The sequence below is a fragment of the Aquarana catesbeiana genome, linkage group LG01 (assembly GCF_042186555.1).
Source record: "Aquarana catesbeiana isolate 2022-GZ linkage group LG01, ASM4218655v1, whole genome shotgun sequence".
NCBI classification, from domain to species: Eukaryota; Metazoa; Chordata; class Amphibia; order Anura; family Ranidae; genus Aquarana; species Aquarana catesbeiana.
Window position 1 is genome coordinate 733,363,700 of NC_133324.1, and position 16,856 is coordinate 733,380,555.

At 40.6% G+C, this 16,856-nt stretch overlaps 1 protein-coding gene across 1 annotated transcript in view; it reads left to right on the forward strand.

The window, feature by feature from the left end:
- The window catches only part of ARHGAP10 (Rho GTPase activating protein 10), a 448,736-nt gene that overhangs the window by 144,968 nt on the left and 286,912 nt on the right, over positions 1–16,856 (forward strand). Inside the window, exon 5 of the mRNA XM_073604823.1 lies at positions 12,460–12,561. Coding sequence (XP_073460924.1) covers positions 12,460–12,561 — 102 coding nt within the window. The remainder of the gene's footprint in view (positions 1–12,459; positions 12,562–16,856) is intronic.

The following is a 16,856-nucleotide window of genomic DNA, read 5'->3' on the forward strand; positions in this document are numbered from 1 at the left end:
TTAGCTTTCAGCGCTCTCACACTTTCAGTGACAATTGCGCGGTCATGCAATGCTGTACCCAAATGAAATTTTTATCATTTTGTTCACACAAATAGAGCTTTATTTTGGTGGTATTTATTCATGACTCCGTTTTTTATTTTTTGCGATATAAGCGAAAAAAGAGCGGAAATTTGGAAAAAAAACAATATTTTCTTCTTTCTATTTTAATAGAAATCCAATAAAATCGAATTTTGTCATAAATTTAAGGCAAAATGTATTCTGCTACATGTTTTTGTTAAAAAAAATCCCGTTAAGTGTGTAATAATTGGTTCGTGTGATCACGGGCACATGTGCGCAAATGATCATGTACAGATGTGCGCAGGTGATCATGGACATATGTGTGCAGATAATCATTGGGACATGTGATTTTACTGGGACATATGTGGGGGACAGGTGTTTTTACTATGTGGGGACATTGTGTGTTTACTTTGTGTTTTTATACATTGTGTGGGGACACTAGACTGGTGATCAGTGAGTAAAAAGCTGTAAAAAACAGCTAATACTCACTGATCACCAGCTGGCTGCAGCGATCTGCTCTTCTCTCCTCACTGACAACTTCCGTGTGAGGAGAGGAGAGCAGATTGCCTAGCAACCGGCTCTGTGTTTACATCACATGACAGCTGTGATCAGGAGGGCCAATCGCAGAGCCCTCCTACCGAACGGAGATGCGCCCTCTCCGGGTGACACAAGCGCATTGGTATCGCGCCACTGCGTGGGCACACGCGCGCGATCCCGCTCCTTCTGAAAGACGTTCCTGAACGTCCACTAAGAAGGAGAGATAGCCCACCCGGCTGTTTATGTGCAGTGGCCGGGTGGAAAGTGGTTAATATAAAATATTTTATATCTCCCTTCCATACTTCATATAGCATCATGTCTGACTCCTAGTTAAAATGCCCATATATCCTACTTCTGGGTGTATTTATATTTCACAGTATAAATGAACCCCTTATAGTAGTGATTATCTGCTCTTTTTGTACTATAAACTGCTAATTTTTATTTTTTTTTTAACCCCATTATGACAGGTGGTACAAAAAAAAAAAAAAATTGTGCTACTAAACGTCTTAGACCTGGTTCACACCTATGCATTTTTTGGTGCTTTTTGCAGAAACGCACTACAGTTCATTTTTCGTTTCCTATGGGACATGTTCGCATCTATGCTTTTTTTCAGCCGCTGCATATTTGAAAAGGGTCAAGGACTTTATTCAACGCAAAACGGTGCTTTTTTTGGTTCAATAGACTTCAATGGAGAAGCTGCAGAAAAGCATGTAGTGCGTTTTTGCAGCGATTTTTCTCATCACTGTGGTCGAAAATGAACATTGATTTGACCCCACTAATGATTAGAAAATCGAATGAACGTTCTTAAAATTACTTTTTTTTTTTTTTTTTTTTTTTTTTGCAGGAAGACATTGTTTTTGTATGGCAGCATATAATATATTAGTATAGTTCTGTCTAAAAATCAGCAAAACGGTCTTTATTTTTTTTTTTCTTTAAATAAAAAATGTGGTCTCAGAATCTGATATTTATCAGACTCACCCTCTAATAGTATATACAGTATATCTCTTCTGTCTGTTATTCACAGAGTGGACTAGAGATTTGGCTCCCTAACCATATAGTTGGTTATTTATATTTCCCACTACATATAGATATTTAAGAATACATTGCCTTTTTTTTTTTATTTTTAAACTTTACGTATTAACTAAATTATACACCACACTTTTTTTTTTAAGGTTATTATCCAAATAATCGATTAATCGAAACAATACTTGGCTAACTAATCGGTTATGAAAAGAATTGCTAGTTGCAGCCCTAAGTGTGTGTGTGTTTGTGTGTGTATGTATATATATATATATATATATATATATTATATTAGAATTCCCATTTTAATTAAATGTAGTTCTTCTAACAACCAGATGATTCTGGGGATGGAACGGATAAACAACAAGTAAAAGTGCTGCGTTTGTTTATATCTTTCCGTATTACGGCGGTTGCTATACTTGACACTGCTGCTGTCACAGGAATCTAGAGCTACTGAGGATGCCAAGTACTGATGGTTTCAGTATTACAATGTAAGAATCTGACTACACTTCAAAGCAAATTCCTAATCAAATGTAGGCTAAAGGCTGAACTCTTGGCATTAACCCATGGGCAACTGCTAAGTTGGGCCATGCCGCAAGTGCACATTTGGTGTTGCGTAAAGAAATTAGCGGGTTTAAAAAAAATGAATTTAAAAAGCTTGGTGGTTAGCACTTCTACCTTGCACCACTGGGGTTTCGTGGTTTAAATCGAGCCAGGGTCCCTGTCTGCATGGAGTTTGCATATTCTTCCTGCACTTGCATGTGTTTCACACCAAGGACATGCTTGAAAGTTAATTGACTCCTGTCTTAATGCCCTAGTGTGTGTGTGTGTGTGTGTGTGTGTGTATGTGGGAATGTCAGCGCTATAAAAAATACCTGTTAAATTAATAAATAAACCAATTTGACTTCAATACCAGGGATGTGACTTCTTGGTCTCTGCGTAGAGCCTGCCTAAGGTTTGAAAAATAGCTCCCTTAATTGCATCTCATGGGCTTATAGCAAAGGGTTTCCTAGCTAATAAAGGCACATTGTGGCATCAGCAGGGATACACAGCTAACATGTTTTTTGGATATGTTCTCGTGTAATAATCTCCTAAATTATTGATCATGTTCATCTTTGAATGTTTGGCCTCATGCATATGAACGTTTGCAGGCATAACATTTTTTTTCCTAGCATAAAGATCAAAGCCTTTTTCTGCACGCAGGGAGCCGCAGGTGGTACAGCTGGCCATAGAAGTGAATGGCTGTACTCCTCTGTATATAAACACTTATGCTTTTGTGTAACAGCATTTACCTGCGCATGCATGGAGGCACTAGGCATATTTATGTGCCTGCAAACATCCATGTGCTTGTATTGTCACGTAGTTTACCAATTTATGACAATGACATAGTTTATCTTTAGTGAACCCTTGATTAACCCTTTTAGTTTGTGGCCTTGATTAACGTGGGATAACCATGTTTGTTTGTTTTATTTTTTTTCGCTGCGAAAACCTGGGAAGTTAAATATTAAAGTGGAAGAAAACCTTTAATGCCTTGAATGGGCGCAACCCTAACCAATCATTAACCTTCCCAAAATATGCCCCATAAGCTAAAAGTCATCCTTTTTTTATTTTTGTATTTATTTATTTTTTAAACCTTTTTTTTTTTTGTGTCAAGAGGAGGGAAGGGGGAGTGAATATGGGGAGCAGAGATGGCTGTCTGGCATAACCCGGACCGACAACAGAACACAGAAATGTCGGTGTGCAGGAACTTTCAGCTGCGCGCGTTGAACGTTGACGGTACAACAGAGGCAGAGGAGGGGTTCTGAATGGCTTGATTAGATAGATGTTTCTAATCAACCAATCAAGAAACAAAACTGGATAATCCAGATTTGTCAGAAAGCATGGAGCTCTGTGAGATTTTCATTCTTGACTGGAATTCTACTTTACAAACAAGTGGCCATTCCCCCACCTATAACTGGTCTTTGCAGCAAGGAGTACTGGAAGGGTGATGTATGTCAAACGAATACAAAGAGATTTCCAAGCTCAAACTTGCCAACCAGCACTGTCTCACCTGCCCTCTGCCTAGCCATTAAAATACACGTGCTTCCATTGTAGAGACTCTCAGAAGTTAGTTAGGGACTTCAGAAAACGGGGTGCCTTAACGGGGCCTTTAGCTTACATATGTATTTGCAAATGTGTGCAGACTAAACCCCTGTTCTTAATGCATATTATTTAGACAGGTCAATTCGGTTGGTCGCTGGTTGGTATGTTTGAGTTTGAAAATATCTATGTATTTGTTTGAAATTCCAATTTAAACTGATGGACATTGTCAATATGAAGCTTATATTAGGCACTTTTTGAATAGAGTTCTTAAAAATCAGACGTTGCTTTGACATTCAAGTCTAATTGCTCATTTCAGGAACTTAAGCAAGTGTAAATGTGTCAATTCATGCCCACAAGTGTAATCTGTAGCTTTTCAGTTGCATTTAGTTTATCCACACCGTCTTATATCATTTTTGTGTTTTTTGTTTTTTATGTTCTATCACATTCTGAATGTTTTAACATTATTACATTTGTACACTCAATGTGCAAAATCATATTGTCTGCTAGAGATGTGTCTGTCCTAGGAATCCTGTTTCTTCTCACTTTCACATTTCAAATGACATATCAGTCAGGTGATCTGCCGGCTTCCTGCTTGGTTTTGTCATTTCACAGGTTAGAGTAGCGTTTCTCAACCAATTTTCAGTCACTGCAGACTTTTAAAAATATGCAACTTTTTTCAAAAATATCAGACAAATAATTGTGTTGTGTGTTTTTTGTTTTTTTAATGTAATCCTGTATATTCTATTGTAATGTATTTTTTAGATTTTTTTTTTTAGCATGCGTGGTATTGGTCTTTTCCGAAATTATTACTGTTTTTTTTTTTTTTTTTTAGAGGAATACTGTACTGATTAACCACTTAAGCCCGGAATATTTGGCTGCTCAATGACCAGAGCACTTTTTACAATTTGGCACTGCGTCGCTTTAACTGGTAATTGCATGGTCATGCAATGCTGTACCAAAACAAAAATTTGCATAATTTTTTCCCCACAAATAGAGCTTTCTTTTGATGGTATTTAATTGCCTCTGCAATTTTTTTTATTTTTTGCGATATAAACGGAAAAAATATGAAAATTTTGAGGAAAAAAATTAACCACTTAAGCCCCTGACCATTTGGCTGGCCAAAGACCAGAGCACTTTTTGCGATTCGGCTCTGCGTCGCTTTATCTGACAATTGCGTGGTCGTGCGACGTGGCTCCCAAACAAAATTGACGACTTTTTTTTCCCACAAATTGAGCTTTCTTTTGGTGGTATTTGATCACCTCTGTGGTTTTTATCTTTTGCGCTATAAACAAAAAAAAAAAATTTTGAAAAAAAAAAAAGCTATATTTTTAACTTTTTGCTATAATAAATATCCCCCAAAAATATATTAAAAAAAACACATTTTTTTCCTTAGTTTAGGCCGATAGGTATTCTTCTACATATTTTTGGTAAAAAAAAACACGAAATAAGCGTTTGGTTTGCGCAAAAGTTATAGCGTCTACAAAATAGGGGATAGTTTTATGGCCTTTTTATTAAATTTTTTTTTTTTTTTTTTTTTTTTTACTAGTAATGGCGGCGATCAGCTATTTTTATCGTGACTGCGACATGGTGGACAGATTGGTCACTTTTGGCGCTATTTTGGGACCATTCACATTTATACAGTGATCAGTGCGATTAAAAATGCATTGATTACTGTGTAAATGTGACTGGCAGTGAAGGGGTTAACCGCTAGGTGGCGCTGTAGGGGTTAAGTGTGTTCTAGGGAGTGATTCTAACTGTGGGAGGGGGAGGAGCTGTGTGTGACACTGAAGGCGGTGCTTGGGTTTTTGGGGTCCTGTACACGGCCAGGCTCCCAAAAAGTCTCACACATGTGGTATCACCGTACTCGGGAGAAGCAGCAGAATGTATTTTGGGGTGTAATTCAGATATGACCATGGCATGTTTGAGCAATATGTCATTTAGTGACAATTTTGTGTTAAAAAAAAAAAAAAAAATTGTAATTTTCCCGAAACCTGTGGCAAGTTGTAAAATATTCCATGGACTCAACATGTCTATCGGCAAATGGCTTGGGGTGTATACTTTCCAAAAAGGGGTAATTTGGGGGGTTTTGAACTGTCCTGGCATTTTATGCACAACATTAGAAGCTTATGTCACACATCACCCACTTGTCTAACCACTTAAGACAAAGCCCTTGCTGACACTTTTTGTTTACATGAAAAAATATATATATATTTGTTTGCTAGAAAATACTTTGAACCCCCAATCATTATATATTTGTTAAAGCAAAGGCCCTACAGATTAAAATGGTGGGTTTTGCAAATTTTTTTTCCACACAGTATTTGCACAGCAATTTTTTAAACAGTTTTTTGGGGAAAAAAACACTTTTTAAAATTTGTATGCACTAAAACACACTATAGTGCCCAAATGTTTGATGAAATAAAAAAAAAAGATGATCTTATGCCGAGTACATGGATACTGAACATGACATGCTTTAAAATTGCACACAAACTACATACATTTTTAAGAACCTTTAAAATCTTTTACAGGTTACCACTTCAGATTTACAGAGGATGTCTACTGCTAAAATTACTGCCCTCGATCTGACCTTCGTGGTGATACCTCACATGCATGGTGCAATTGCTGTTTACATATGACACCAGACCGATGCTTGCGTTCGCCTTTGCGCAAGAGCGGGGGGGGGGGGGTGCTTTTTTTTTTTTCTTTGAAAAAATTGGGGTCTGTTAGACCCTAAATCTCTCCTCTGCCCTCAAAGCATCTGACCACACCAAGATCGGTGTGATAAAATGCTTTCCCAATGTTTATATCCGGCAAACCTAAGTCATGAAATGCTTGCAGCTTCCGGTTTCTTAGGCCATAGAGGTGATTGGAGCCGTTCTGGTCTCCGATCAGCTCTATGGTTTGTTGGCGGAACCACCGGCTGCATTCTCGGGTTCCCTGTTGGGACAGAAGAGCCCGAGAAAACCATGATAGACGTGGGGGGGGGTCGGCATTCCCTCCCACTGCTTGTAAAAGCAGTCTAAAGGCTAATTAGCCAGATTGCTTTTGCATGAAAGCTGACCGCTGGCTGAAAAGAATGATGCCAAGATGATACCTAAACCTGCAGGCATCATTCTGGTACAACCACTCAAAGTCGCTGCTGGTCCTTGTTAGGCATATATTGTAATGTTTTTTTCATGCAGCCTGTGGGCTGAACGAAAAAAAAGATATCAGTGGGTATGCCCACCATTAGGATACCGCCCTTCATCCACCCACTTCTAATGATGGGCATACATGAACAATTTTTTTTTTTTTTTTAAACTGTGGTGGTGAAATCACCTCCTACAGCGCTGGAGTCACTGATTTTCGTATCGTGAGAGCTAACACTGTTGCTGTCAAGATAAATAAATCAGTGCTGCAGCTGAATGGCGTACCTGAAAACCAAACAATGGTAACGATAAAACATTAACTCAATAAAACAACTTGATTTTTTTAACGCAGTCTGTGCCTAAAAAATATATGCCAAAGCATAGAGGGCAATACGCCCCTAATTTTAGGAGCAAATCACTCCACCTCTGCCCCCATGCTTCGGCATATATGCTCTTCTTCTTTTTTTTTTTTTTTTTTTTAACTGTGGTGGTAAAATTGCCCCCTACAGCACTGGAGTCACGGCTTTACGTATCATGGGAGCAAACGCTGTTGCTGTCAGAATAAATAAACCCGTGCTGCAGCTGAATGACATACCTGCTAAGCAAATGATGGTTAACAATAAAACAAAGTAACATTACAGTATAACAGTAAGACATACCATACCTGCAAAGCAAATACAATAAAACATTTATATATTAATAAACAAGTAAAAATAATACAGTAACAATAGAGAGAGAACAATGGATATAGAACAATAGAGAGTGAACAATGGAGAAAAAAAAGAAAACCAACTATTTTTGGCTTTTTTTATTTTTGTGTTTTTCTTTTTGTTGCACTTTTATATAAACTGTAAATGTTCCAGATTAGGGTCTCTCAAAATGTGATGGCCATCTCATCTTTCGAGACCCTGTGTAAGTGTGCCCTAGGACTGTGCAATACTGTACCCTATGCTAATACTCCACTAGTGTGTGGTAGCGTTTTAAACATTCACCAATGCAAAGACCAGAATGGTCATAGACAGGAGGGACAATAAAAGTGGATGTCACGCCTATATCCGCATTTTCTGCAGACACAACATCTTCTTTGGGGATTTCTTTGGGTAGGGGTACAAGGGAGGACATATGGAAAATGCCTCTCATGCAGCCAGCTCACTGCATTTGGATTGGGAAGTTGGGCCACAGCACTGTCTGGAAACAGAAGGACTGTGATGATCTCTTCCTGGAATTTAAGGAAGGATCCAGTTCATCCTGAAGCTTTGTATAGCACATAAGCATTTAGCAGAGCCAATTGGAATAAATATACAGACACTTTTTTTTTATACCAGAATCTGGCCTTACGGGCAATAAGGTACGGCGCCAACAACTGGTCGTTGAGGTTCACCCCTCCCACGTTGAGGTTCACCCCTCCCACGTTGAGGTTGTATTCGTGGACACGGGGGTCTCCACAACACCAGTCGCCGTTTGAATTTGTACCATCGTGTCTGCGTGAAGGGAGGACAGAACAAAAATATTCTTATCTTATATTCTTAGATCGCACGGTGCCACATGCGCCAATTCCATGATCAAACAACTGTGACTAAAAAGTGGCACGCTTGTGCATTGTCCACATACAAGTACCCCTTTCCGAATAAGGGTGACACCAAGTTCCACACAATCTTACCAGTGCTCCCTATGTAGTCTGGGGAGTTCTCCGGCTCTACGTAACTATCTCTTCCCTTGTAAACCAAAAAACTATATGTACAGTATAGCTTGTTTCCCTGTCACAGAGCTTATACATCTTGACCCCATATCTGGCACGCTTGCTGGGAAGATACTGTTTGAATGACAAGCGGCCACAAAACTTAATCAGGGACTCATCAACACAGACAACTTGATCGAGAGTAAACAAGGCTGCAAACTGCTGGTTGAAGTGGTTTACAAGGGGCCGAATTTTGTAGAGCCGATCATATTCAGGGTCACCCCGAGGATGACAGAGTTCATTGTCATTGAAATGCATAAACCTCAAGATCTCCTAGTATTGTGTCATGGTCATGGAGGCAAAGAACAAGGGCATTTGGTGAATTGGGTTAGTAGACCAATATGACCGCAACTCACTTTTTTTTTTTTTTTTTGTGATGCCCATGAGGAGGGATAGGGCCAGGAAGGTCTTAAATTCGGAGACCGTAATAGGTCTCCAATCTCTGGCAAGGGTCAACTGGGGATTAGCGGCGATGAATTGAGCAGCATACAAATTGCTTTGGTCCACAATAGATCTTTAGTGATCTTCTGTAAAAAAAAAAAAAAAAAACCGTGAATAAAAATCAAGTGACGTAAAAACAACTGTTTTCACCTGAATTCCGGGTTGGCCAGTGAATGGGGGAAGTATGGGTGCTGCAGAAGTGGTGGGCTCCCAATTTGGATTAGCAAATGCAGCAGGAATGGCACTATGGGCTCCGGGCCTGTCTATTGTCTTCTTGGTGGCTGCGGGGCACTAGTTGTGCTAGCTACCTCACCAGCTTGAACTGCACTTATGGGACTCGCCACGTCACCAAGTTTTACTGCATTGCTGGATGTACGACCAGGATGTACTAGGCTGCTGGTGCTTGCCAGTTCATCAGAAGGATGAGTGGCACTAGTACTGGCTCTCTGCTCCATACGAGAGCCCTGCAGTTCTTGCACCTCAACAACAGCAGAAAAACTGGGTCGGGTACGCCTGACCTTGGCAGGGACCACTACTCCATCATCAGAGCTATCTGTCAGGGTGCCGCTGCTGTCTACAGGTTCATATTCTGAGCCTGAATCCTTTTCACTCTCATCTGTCATGTTCAAACGTGTAGGCCTCTTCACTAGTGTACCTTTTTTTGGACATTTTGGTCTCTAAATTTACTGGTACAACTAGTGAGACTCACAGGAAAAAAGAGCACCTGACTGTCAGCGACTGCTTCAAATGCTACTAAAAAAAACTGTTAGCGTTCGCAGGGATTAGGCCTGACTCTGCGAATGCTGCAGTTATGTGTTTAGTGTTTTGTAAGTGAGTGATTGATATTGCACTTGGGTGGGCTGGGCGGAGGGGCTAAACGCAGGTGCTAGCAGGTAACTGGGCTGATCCCGCTAACACTGCGTTTTTGGGAACCCTAAACTATTGGGGAAGCTAATATATAGTTCTGATCAGATCAAAGATATCGATCCGTTCAGACACTATACTACTAAGGGAGGTGTATGGTGTTAGCGCTACTGGCACTAATCTGATGCTGCCTGGGGAGACGCTGACGCTAAAACCCGCCAGGTGATCAAGGGGTTAAACCTTTTTATAAGGTAATGTATGTCAGGTGCCCTGACGCTATAAAAAAATAACTAACCAGCATCACCTGTGACACTAATACGGTGATCACTGGTGATGGGGTGATCAAGGGGTTAAACCTTCATGGGGGGGGGGGGCCCTAGACCTATCTGGGCCTACTACTAAGTACCCTAACTCTGATTAGTGTCACAAATGACACCAGCACAGTGATCAAAGAAAAATATGAACACTGCACTCGGTGACACAGTGACAGGGAGTGAAGGGGTTAACTGGGGGAGGGGGCGATCGGGGGGGGGGGGGGGTGAAATGTGTGCCTACGTGTACTGTGTCAATGTAAAATTGGTGCAACTCATGCTTGGCTGTCCTCTCTCTGGAACGGGAAAGAATTCCAGAGAGGGAGATGACATCACTTCCCCTGCCTGTGTTTACACTTACAGGCAGGGGAAGTATTTCATTTGTCAGAACAGATCAGCGGGTCCAGGCCAGAAACCATTGGCTTGGGCCTGGAGACTGATCGGTTCTGTAATGAATCCGATCGTTGTGACCGCCTAGGGGCACGCGCCTGCCGTAAGGTAACATTGTTTCGCCCACCCATGCCATTTTGCCGCAGTAAAACTGCAGCGGCTGGTCTGGAACCGGTTAAATTAAAATCTCTTTTAAATGAATCTCAAATATGCACTTTTTAAAGAAATGAATGGGGATTCTACTGCACATGTGAAGCCCGGACATAAGGACTTTTTAGCAGGAGGTAAGTATAAGGATTTGTAAAAATGAGACATTGTCCGTTTTATCTACATTCCCATGCATTGGCTGGCCCATGAGGGGCCTACAGAAACACCTTGCTACAAAAGACAAATGCAGTAGAGGCTGGGATGGCCATGAAAGTTGCTGCCAGAGCTGTAACCAGCAGTTTAAAATCCACCATCCTGAAGACGCATAATATAACTGGATACTGATATTTTATAGGTAAAGTTGATCTAGGGAATATTCAATTGCCTCTCGGGGGATCAGGAAGGATATTTTTTCCCCTGCTGGAGCAAATTGGATCATGCTTTATTAAAGCGGAGTTCCACCCAAAAATGGAACTTCCGCTTTAAGGGAAGGTGACCCCCTGACATGCCACATTTGTCATGTCATTTTTTTGGCGGGGGTGGAACCTCTTTTTATAGGGTTTCAGCTCCCACTTCCCCCCCGGGGCACCGTGGCGCCGGAAGCAAGTTTACCTCTCTCCCCTCCCTCTTGGCAATCATCTGGGACATGTCACAGGTCCCAGATGATTGCCGGCCAGTAGCAGCGCGGCTTGTGTATGCACAGTGCGTGCCCAGTTGTGAAGCCACAGCCAGGCGCCCAAAGTGACAATGCTGGCGCCACAGAGAGGAGGGGGAGACGAGCAGGGCTTTGTTCCCCCGCATCGCTGGACCCTGGGAGGTAAGTGTCCGATTATTAAAAGTCATCAGCTGCAGTATTTGTAGCTGACTTTTAATTTTTCTTTCTTTTTTTTTTTTTTTTTTAAATATTGTATTTTTTTCCTGCTGTTGATTGCAATGGATGGACTTTTTTTTTTTTCAACCAGGCTATGTAACATGTATATGTATGTAAAGAATCTTTTTGGCTAAAATAACAAAATGCATCGTGCAATAAACATGTAAAATGCACAAAACATAAAAACACTATGGAAAATACATGGAGGACATTGATGTGAACAAAAGGAGAACTTTACTAAAAGTACAGTTATCTGTGAAAAGCTCTGCTGCCCAACAAACCTTTAGTGGTTGTGTCGCCCCATCCGTCCAGCTGGGGTGGATCATAAAGTTAATGGGAAATATCAATGATCTCTACTAGCTTCACGTAACATGTCTGTAGTCGTTTACTGTCTTTTGCAGCCGGTCTCCTTGTCTCTGTATTATTCCTGTAGCTTATCCACAGTCTCTGGCCATCGTTCTCGCTAGTAATTCTAAAGTCTGTGATTGGCCTCTCTATCATTACATAATAAATGTGTGCCCCTTTGGCGATGTCATATGCCACAGTTAATGCTACTTATATGTGTACGTTAGCAATGATAATTAAATTTGTAGTAATATCATATGGTTTGAATTCCCCACTTACATTTTTAGCTATTCCAGTAGTGAGAGCAGATTTCCTGCCTTCAGACATTTTGGCTCTGGTTGTATGTAGTCAACATTTCAGTCAAGATTTCATTCTTAATGCTATATATAATGTAATGTACAATATATGGAGAATCCTATTGTGAGAGTAAGACCTCTTGTAATCAGAGTGACTCCAATGTAAAGAAGCATGTTTTATGTAACTTCTTTGTATGCGTTTTATAGACTGTAATGATCGTATATCTGTTTTCAGGAAGAGAAAAAAAAGTTTGATAAAGAGACGGAAAAGAACTACAGCAATCTGGATAAACATTTAGGCATGTCTTCAAAGAAGAAAGAGCCACAATTGCAGGAGGTAAGGCTAATCCATTGTTATACAGAATATATGGTGCTTTAGATATAAAGGTGCTACTTTTTGTTTGGTTGTTCTGCTCTTTAACCACTTCAGCCCTGGAACATTTTCCCCCTTATGACCAAAATGTACAACAAAAGATACTAGCGCACAATGGGTTAAAACCAATGGGTTCAGTTCCCACTGTACAACATGTGATTTTCTTTACAGCCATACATGACCACAATCTAGCGCTGATGACACCCGCCATTCATCACTTGTTCTCTGGACTTTTCCACCAAGCAGCTCATTGTGGACTATTGTGTGTTTTTTTTTTTTCACAAGAGTACTTGATTGTAAGTACAGTGGGTAGCAGCCCCATTTATCATCCTCAACCCGTCCACCCAGTCCATTTTCTCACGGAAGACTGATGTTTGACATTTTATTCCTAATCTTAATACCATATATTGGTTTAACAATTTAATTTTGTTTTTTGTTTTTGTTTTTTTGTGTGTGTGTGTGTTGCTGATCATCGTTATTTGTCATGCATCCAGACATTTTTGGTAATATTGACATAAACCACATATCAATAGCCATGATAAAACTATGACCCTCACATCCAAGAAGTTACCACACACTGAGGCTTTTGAAATTTGCATGAGGAAAACCTTTCTCCAAGCACAGGATGCGAAACAGTACGAACATACTCAATGGTGGGATCTAGCCTTCCTCAAAAAATATCTAAAACTGGGGATTACTCCGAGAGGTCTTCGGATCAAAAAACAATGCGGTTTCTTGGACAAAGACCTCCTCAAAGAATGGAAACTTTTGGCAGAGTTCTGCACTATGGAAAAAAATTTAAATTTCTATGAAATTCTGATCCAACAAAGGGAAAGGAAACTAGAGTTAACCCAACAGCAAGCCAAAGAAAGAGAAGCACAGATCCAAGAGTTTAGTTGTTCTTGCTTATACCCAAAATTGCTACAGGTCCTAAATAAAAATGTGAAGAAGGATGAAGATAATCTCATTCTAAAAAAAAAAAAAAAACACCAATAAATTAGAAGGACATTTTTGACTATAGTCAAGTGTTTGATTGGAAGCACTCCTCCCAGGAGGGCGCAAGCCAAGCAACACAGAATACATATACAACTATTGCCAAAAAACCCAAACCTTGGGGCAAAATTAATAAACCTATGAATCACAATAAATACATATGCAACAAACATAGGAATCCGCTTCCTCTACCCCCACATGGGTCCATCTCCAGCTCTGCACCCCCTCACATATTGCCACCCAACATGCCCAGTACCAGCAATTCATCCGACAACATTCAATCCTAATCGACATAGATCCACCCCCACCACCCACTTCCCTCTCAGGGGTTACCATTCCATCTATCCCATCTTCCAACTTTCAATGTACCCATACAGAATAGTTTTAGTCCGCTGTCAAGAGATTTAGAGACTCATATTGGGTGCAAGGCCTAAAGTACAAGATAGCTCAGATCATCCCCCCTCACCAGGAAATGCCAACCAGGCTACACCTTTCTCTAGTCAGATTTTTCAGACATCACCTCCAAAGGGAGCTTACAAAGAAAAAAGGAAGTTAGACGAGGATGAAGAGGAGGAGCAAGATCCAACAAAAAAAGGATAGAGCTTTTATAAAAGCTTGCATAATAAAAATATTCAATCTCTCCTCTCATAACCTCACCCCTTCTGAATGCTTACTTGTCTAGAAGGGCCTTAGCTTCTCCCCCTCAGTTGGGCCTAACAAATTTGGCCTGTTCAAAGATTTACACTGCTTTTATAAGATGTTTAACACTAAAACGACATTATGCTGACAACCCCCATGCAAGTCATCGTAAGACCAAGACAGGTGGCGATGAACCTTGTTCCAAATTGGGGCAGGGGCCGGACATTGAACCTAATGATGGCGTGCTCCATATTTTGGAAGAACTTTGGGTGGAAGGCCATACAGAGGGACACACTCATACACCTTTTTCTAGATCCATTAGTTACACAAGCAACATTTAGACCTAAATCCACTTTTTTCCCAATATATTCGAAAGGTCCCTATATAGAAACCTATTAAGCGGTTAACAAAGATGTCCTAGCACTCTGCGATGGCTCCACTACAAATGGAAACCGCAACCTAACAAGGGCAGAAAGCCAGGCCCTTAAAGCATCTTACAGCCAACACGGAGATCACCATTAGACAAGCAGATAAGGGTGGCAGCCTTGTGGTACAAAATAAAATTGACTATTTGAAAGAGGCTAGTCGACTATTAGCTAACACTAATACTTACCTCAAACTGCCTACCGATCCCCTTCCTGGATATCAAGTAGAACTGAAGAGTCTAATATATGGGGCCTGGTAAAACCGAGTGCTTAACAAAAAGGAGAGACAATTTTTGAGTTCACACGAGTGTAGCACACCGTATTTATACCATCTCCCGAAAGTACATAAATCTCTTACAGATCCCCCCAGGAAGACCAATAGTGGCTAGTACAAATAGCTTCACCAATGGCCTATTCGTCTACATCAATTTATTTTTTATTTTTTTCTACAACCTCTAGTTTCTCAACTTCTGTCATATGTCAGAGATTCAATTCGTTATTGAAGTTCTCCAACACTACTCTTGGGAAGATGGATACATGTGGGTATCTCTCTCTGTTGCCTCGTTGTATACATCAATACTGCATGAGGTAGGCCTGATGGCTGTACAACACTTCCTTACTCAACATGGAGACATCAACTCCCTACAATCCGATTTTCTGGTTAAATCCACTGAGTTTTGTTTAAGACACAATTACTTTACATTCCTTTAACTAGTTTTATTTACAATGCAGGGTCACAGCCACGGGGGGCAAATTTTTCCCTTGCTAACCTTACAATGGGCTACTGGGAGGAGGGACACATCTTGGCCAACAACCCGTTTGCTGAGCACATTGTGTTCTTTGGCAGATATATATCGACGATATTCTGCTCATCTGGAGTGGTGGCCCGGATGTGTTCCCCTCCTTTGTGGCACATTGCAATGCCAACCTCTTTGGTCCTTCCTTTACTTATGTATTGGACTCCATGGAGTTTGTGTTTCTAGATTTGGTGTTAATCTACAATAAGGGTAGTATCCTTACTAAAACCACGTGAAGCCAACCAGCAGGAATTCTTATCTCCATTTTAACAGCTGCCATCACCCTACATGGAAACAGACTATTCCCAGTGGACAGTTTAATAGGCCAAGGCAAAACTGCTCAAAAAAACAAATACGTCATACAGGGCGGCTCTATGATAAAGAAATTTGAAGAAAAGGGCTATCCATCTAAACTAGTTCAAGATGCTTTCATGTCACACATGGACCCCCTCCCCAAGAAGAAAATTCCAATCAAAGGTAATGTCAACCACACAGTCAGATTCGTGTCAACCTTCAACGATAAATTTAGATCATTTTAGAGAATAATTAAACACTACAACATCCTTTTACTAGACCAGCGTCCAGCTCCTGAGTTGCCAAAAGTTCCGCAGCTAACTTATAGGAAAGCACGTACTATGAAAAATATACTAGCAACGAGCAAGATGGTAACCAAGACCGCCAGATCCCCCCTTGATATAAGAACGTACTTCGATAACAGGACAGACATCTTTCAGTGCAAAAAAAGAGGATGCCTGACCTGTCAATTTATCACCCATTGCACCAATAGAATCACTACCAACAAAGGCAAAACTTTCTCAAACAGTTCATTACATGCTCTACAGATTTTGTTATATATGTCCTAAGGTGTCCCTGCGGTCTTCTGTACGTGGAACGCACTATACGTGCAAGAATTAGTGATCACCGCAGGTTCATCAAAAAAGGATGTGATGAACAAAGCGTTCCATGGCACTTTCATCGCATGCACAACGATGACATAAAATGCCTGAAAGTTTTTTTCCATAGAGACTATTCCCAAAGGCACTCTAACTGCAAATGAGAGGTTTTCCCTCCTATGCAGAAGGAAAGTTCTGGATCTATATGTTCGATTCCCTCGCCCCCAAAGGGTTAAATGGGGAGTTAGAAATCTGTAGTGGTGTTTAGCCTCCTCTCTCCCATCAGATTTTTTTTTTTCTTTCCTCTGTTCACCCTCCCCCCAACACCATTATTATTTTTGTACTGGTGATAAGAAGGGTTAAGAGTCCAGCTCTGAGTATTGATGTTACCTTTTGTATTTGTATTTTTTACAATCATACTTGACTATAGTGAATACCTCCTGAGCTGTGAGGAGTTAACGGGTTTCACTCAATTGTCCCATCCTACTGCTCCGCCCAGTCCCCGCCCTTTT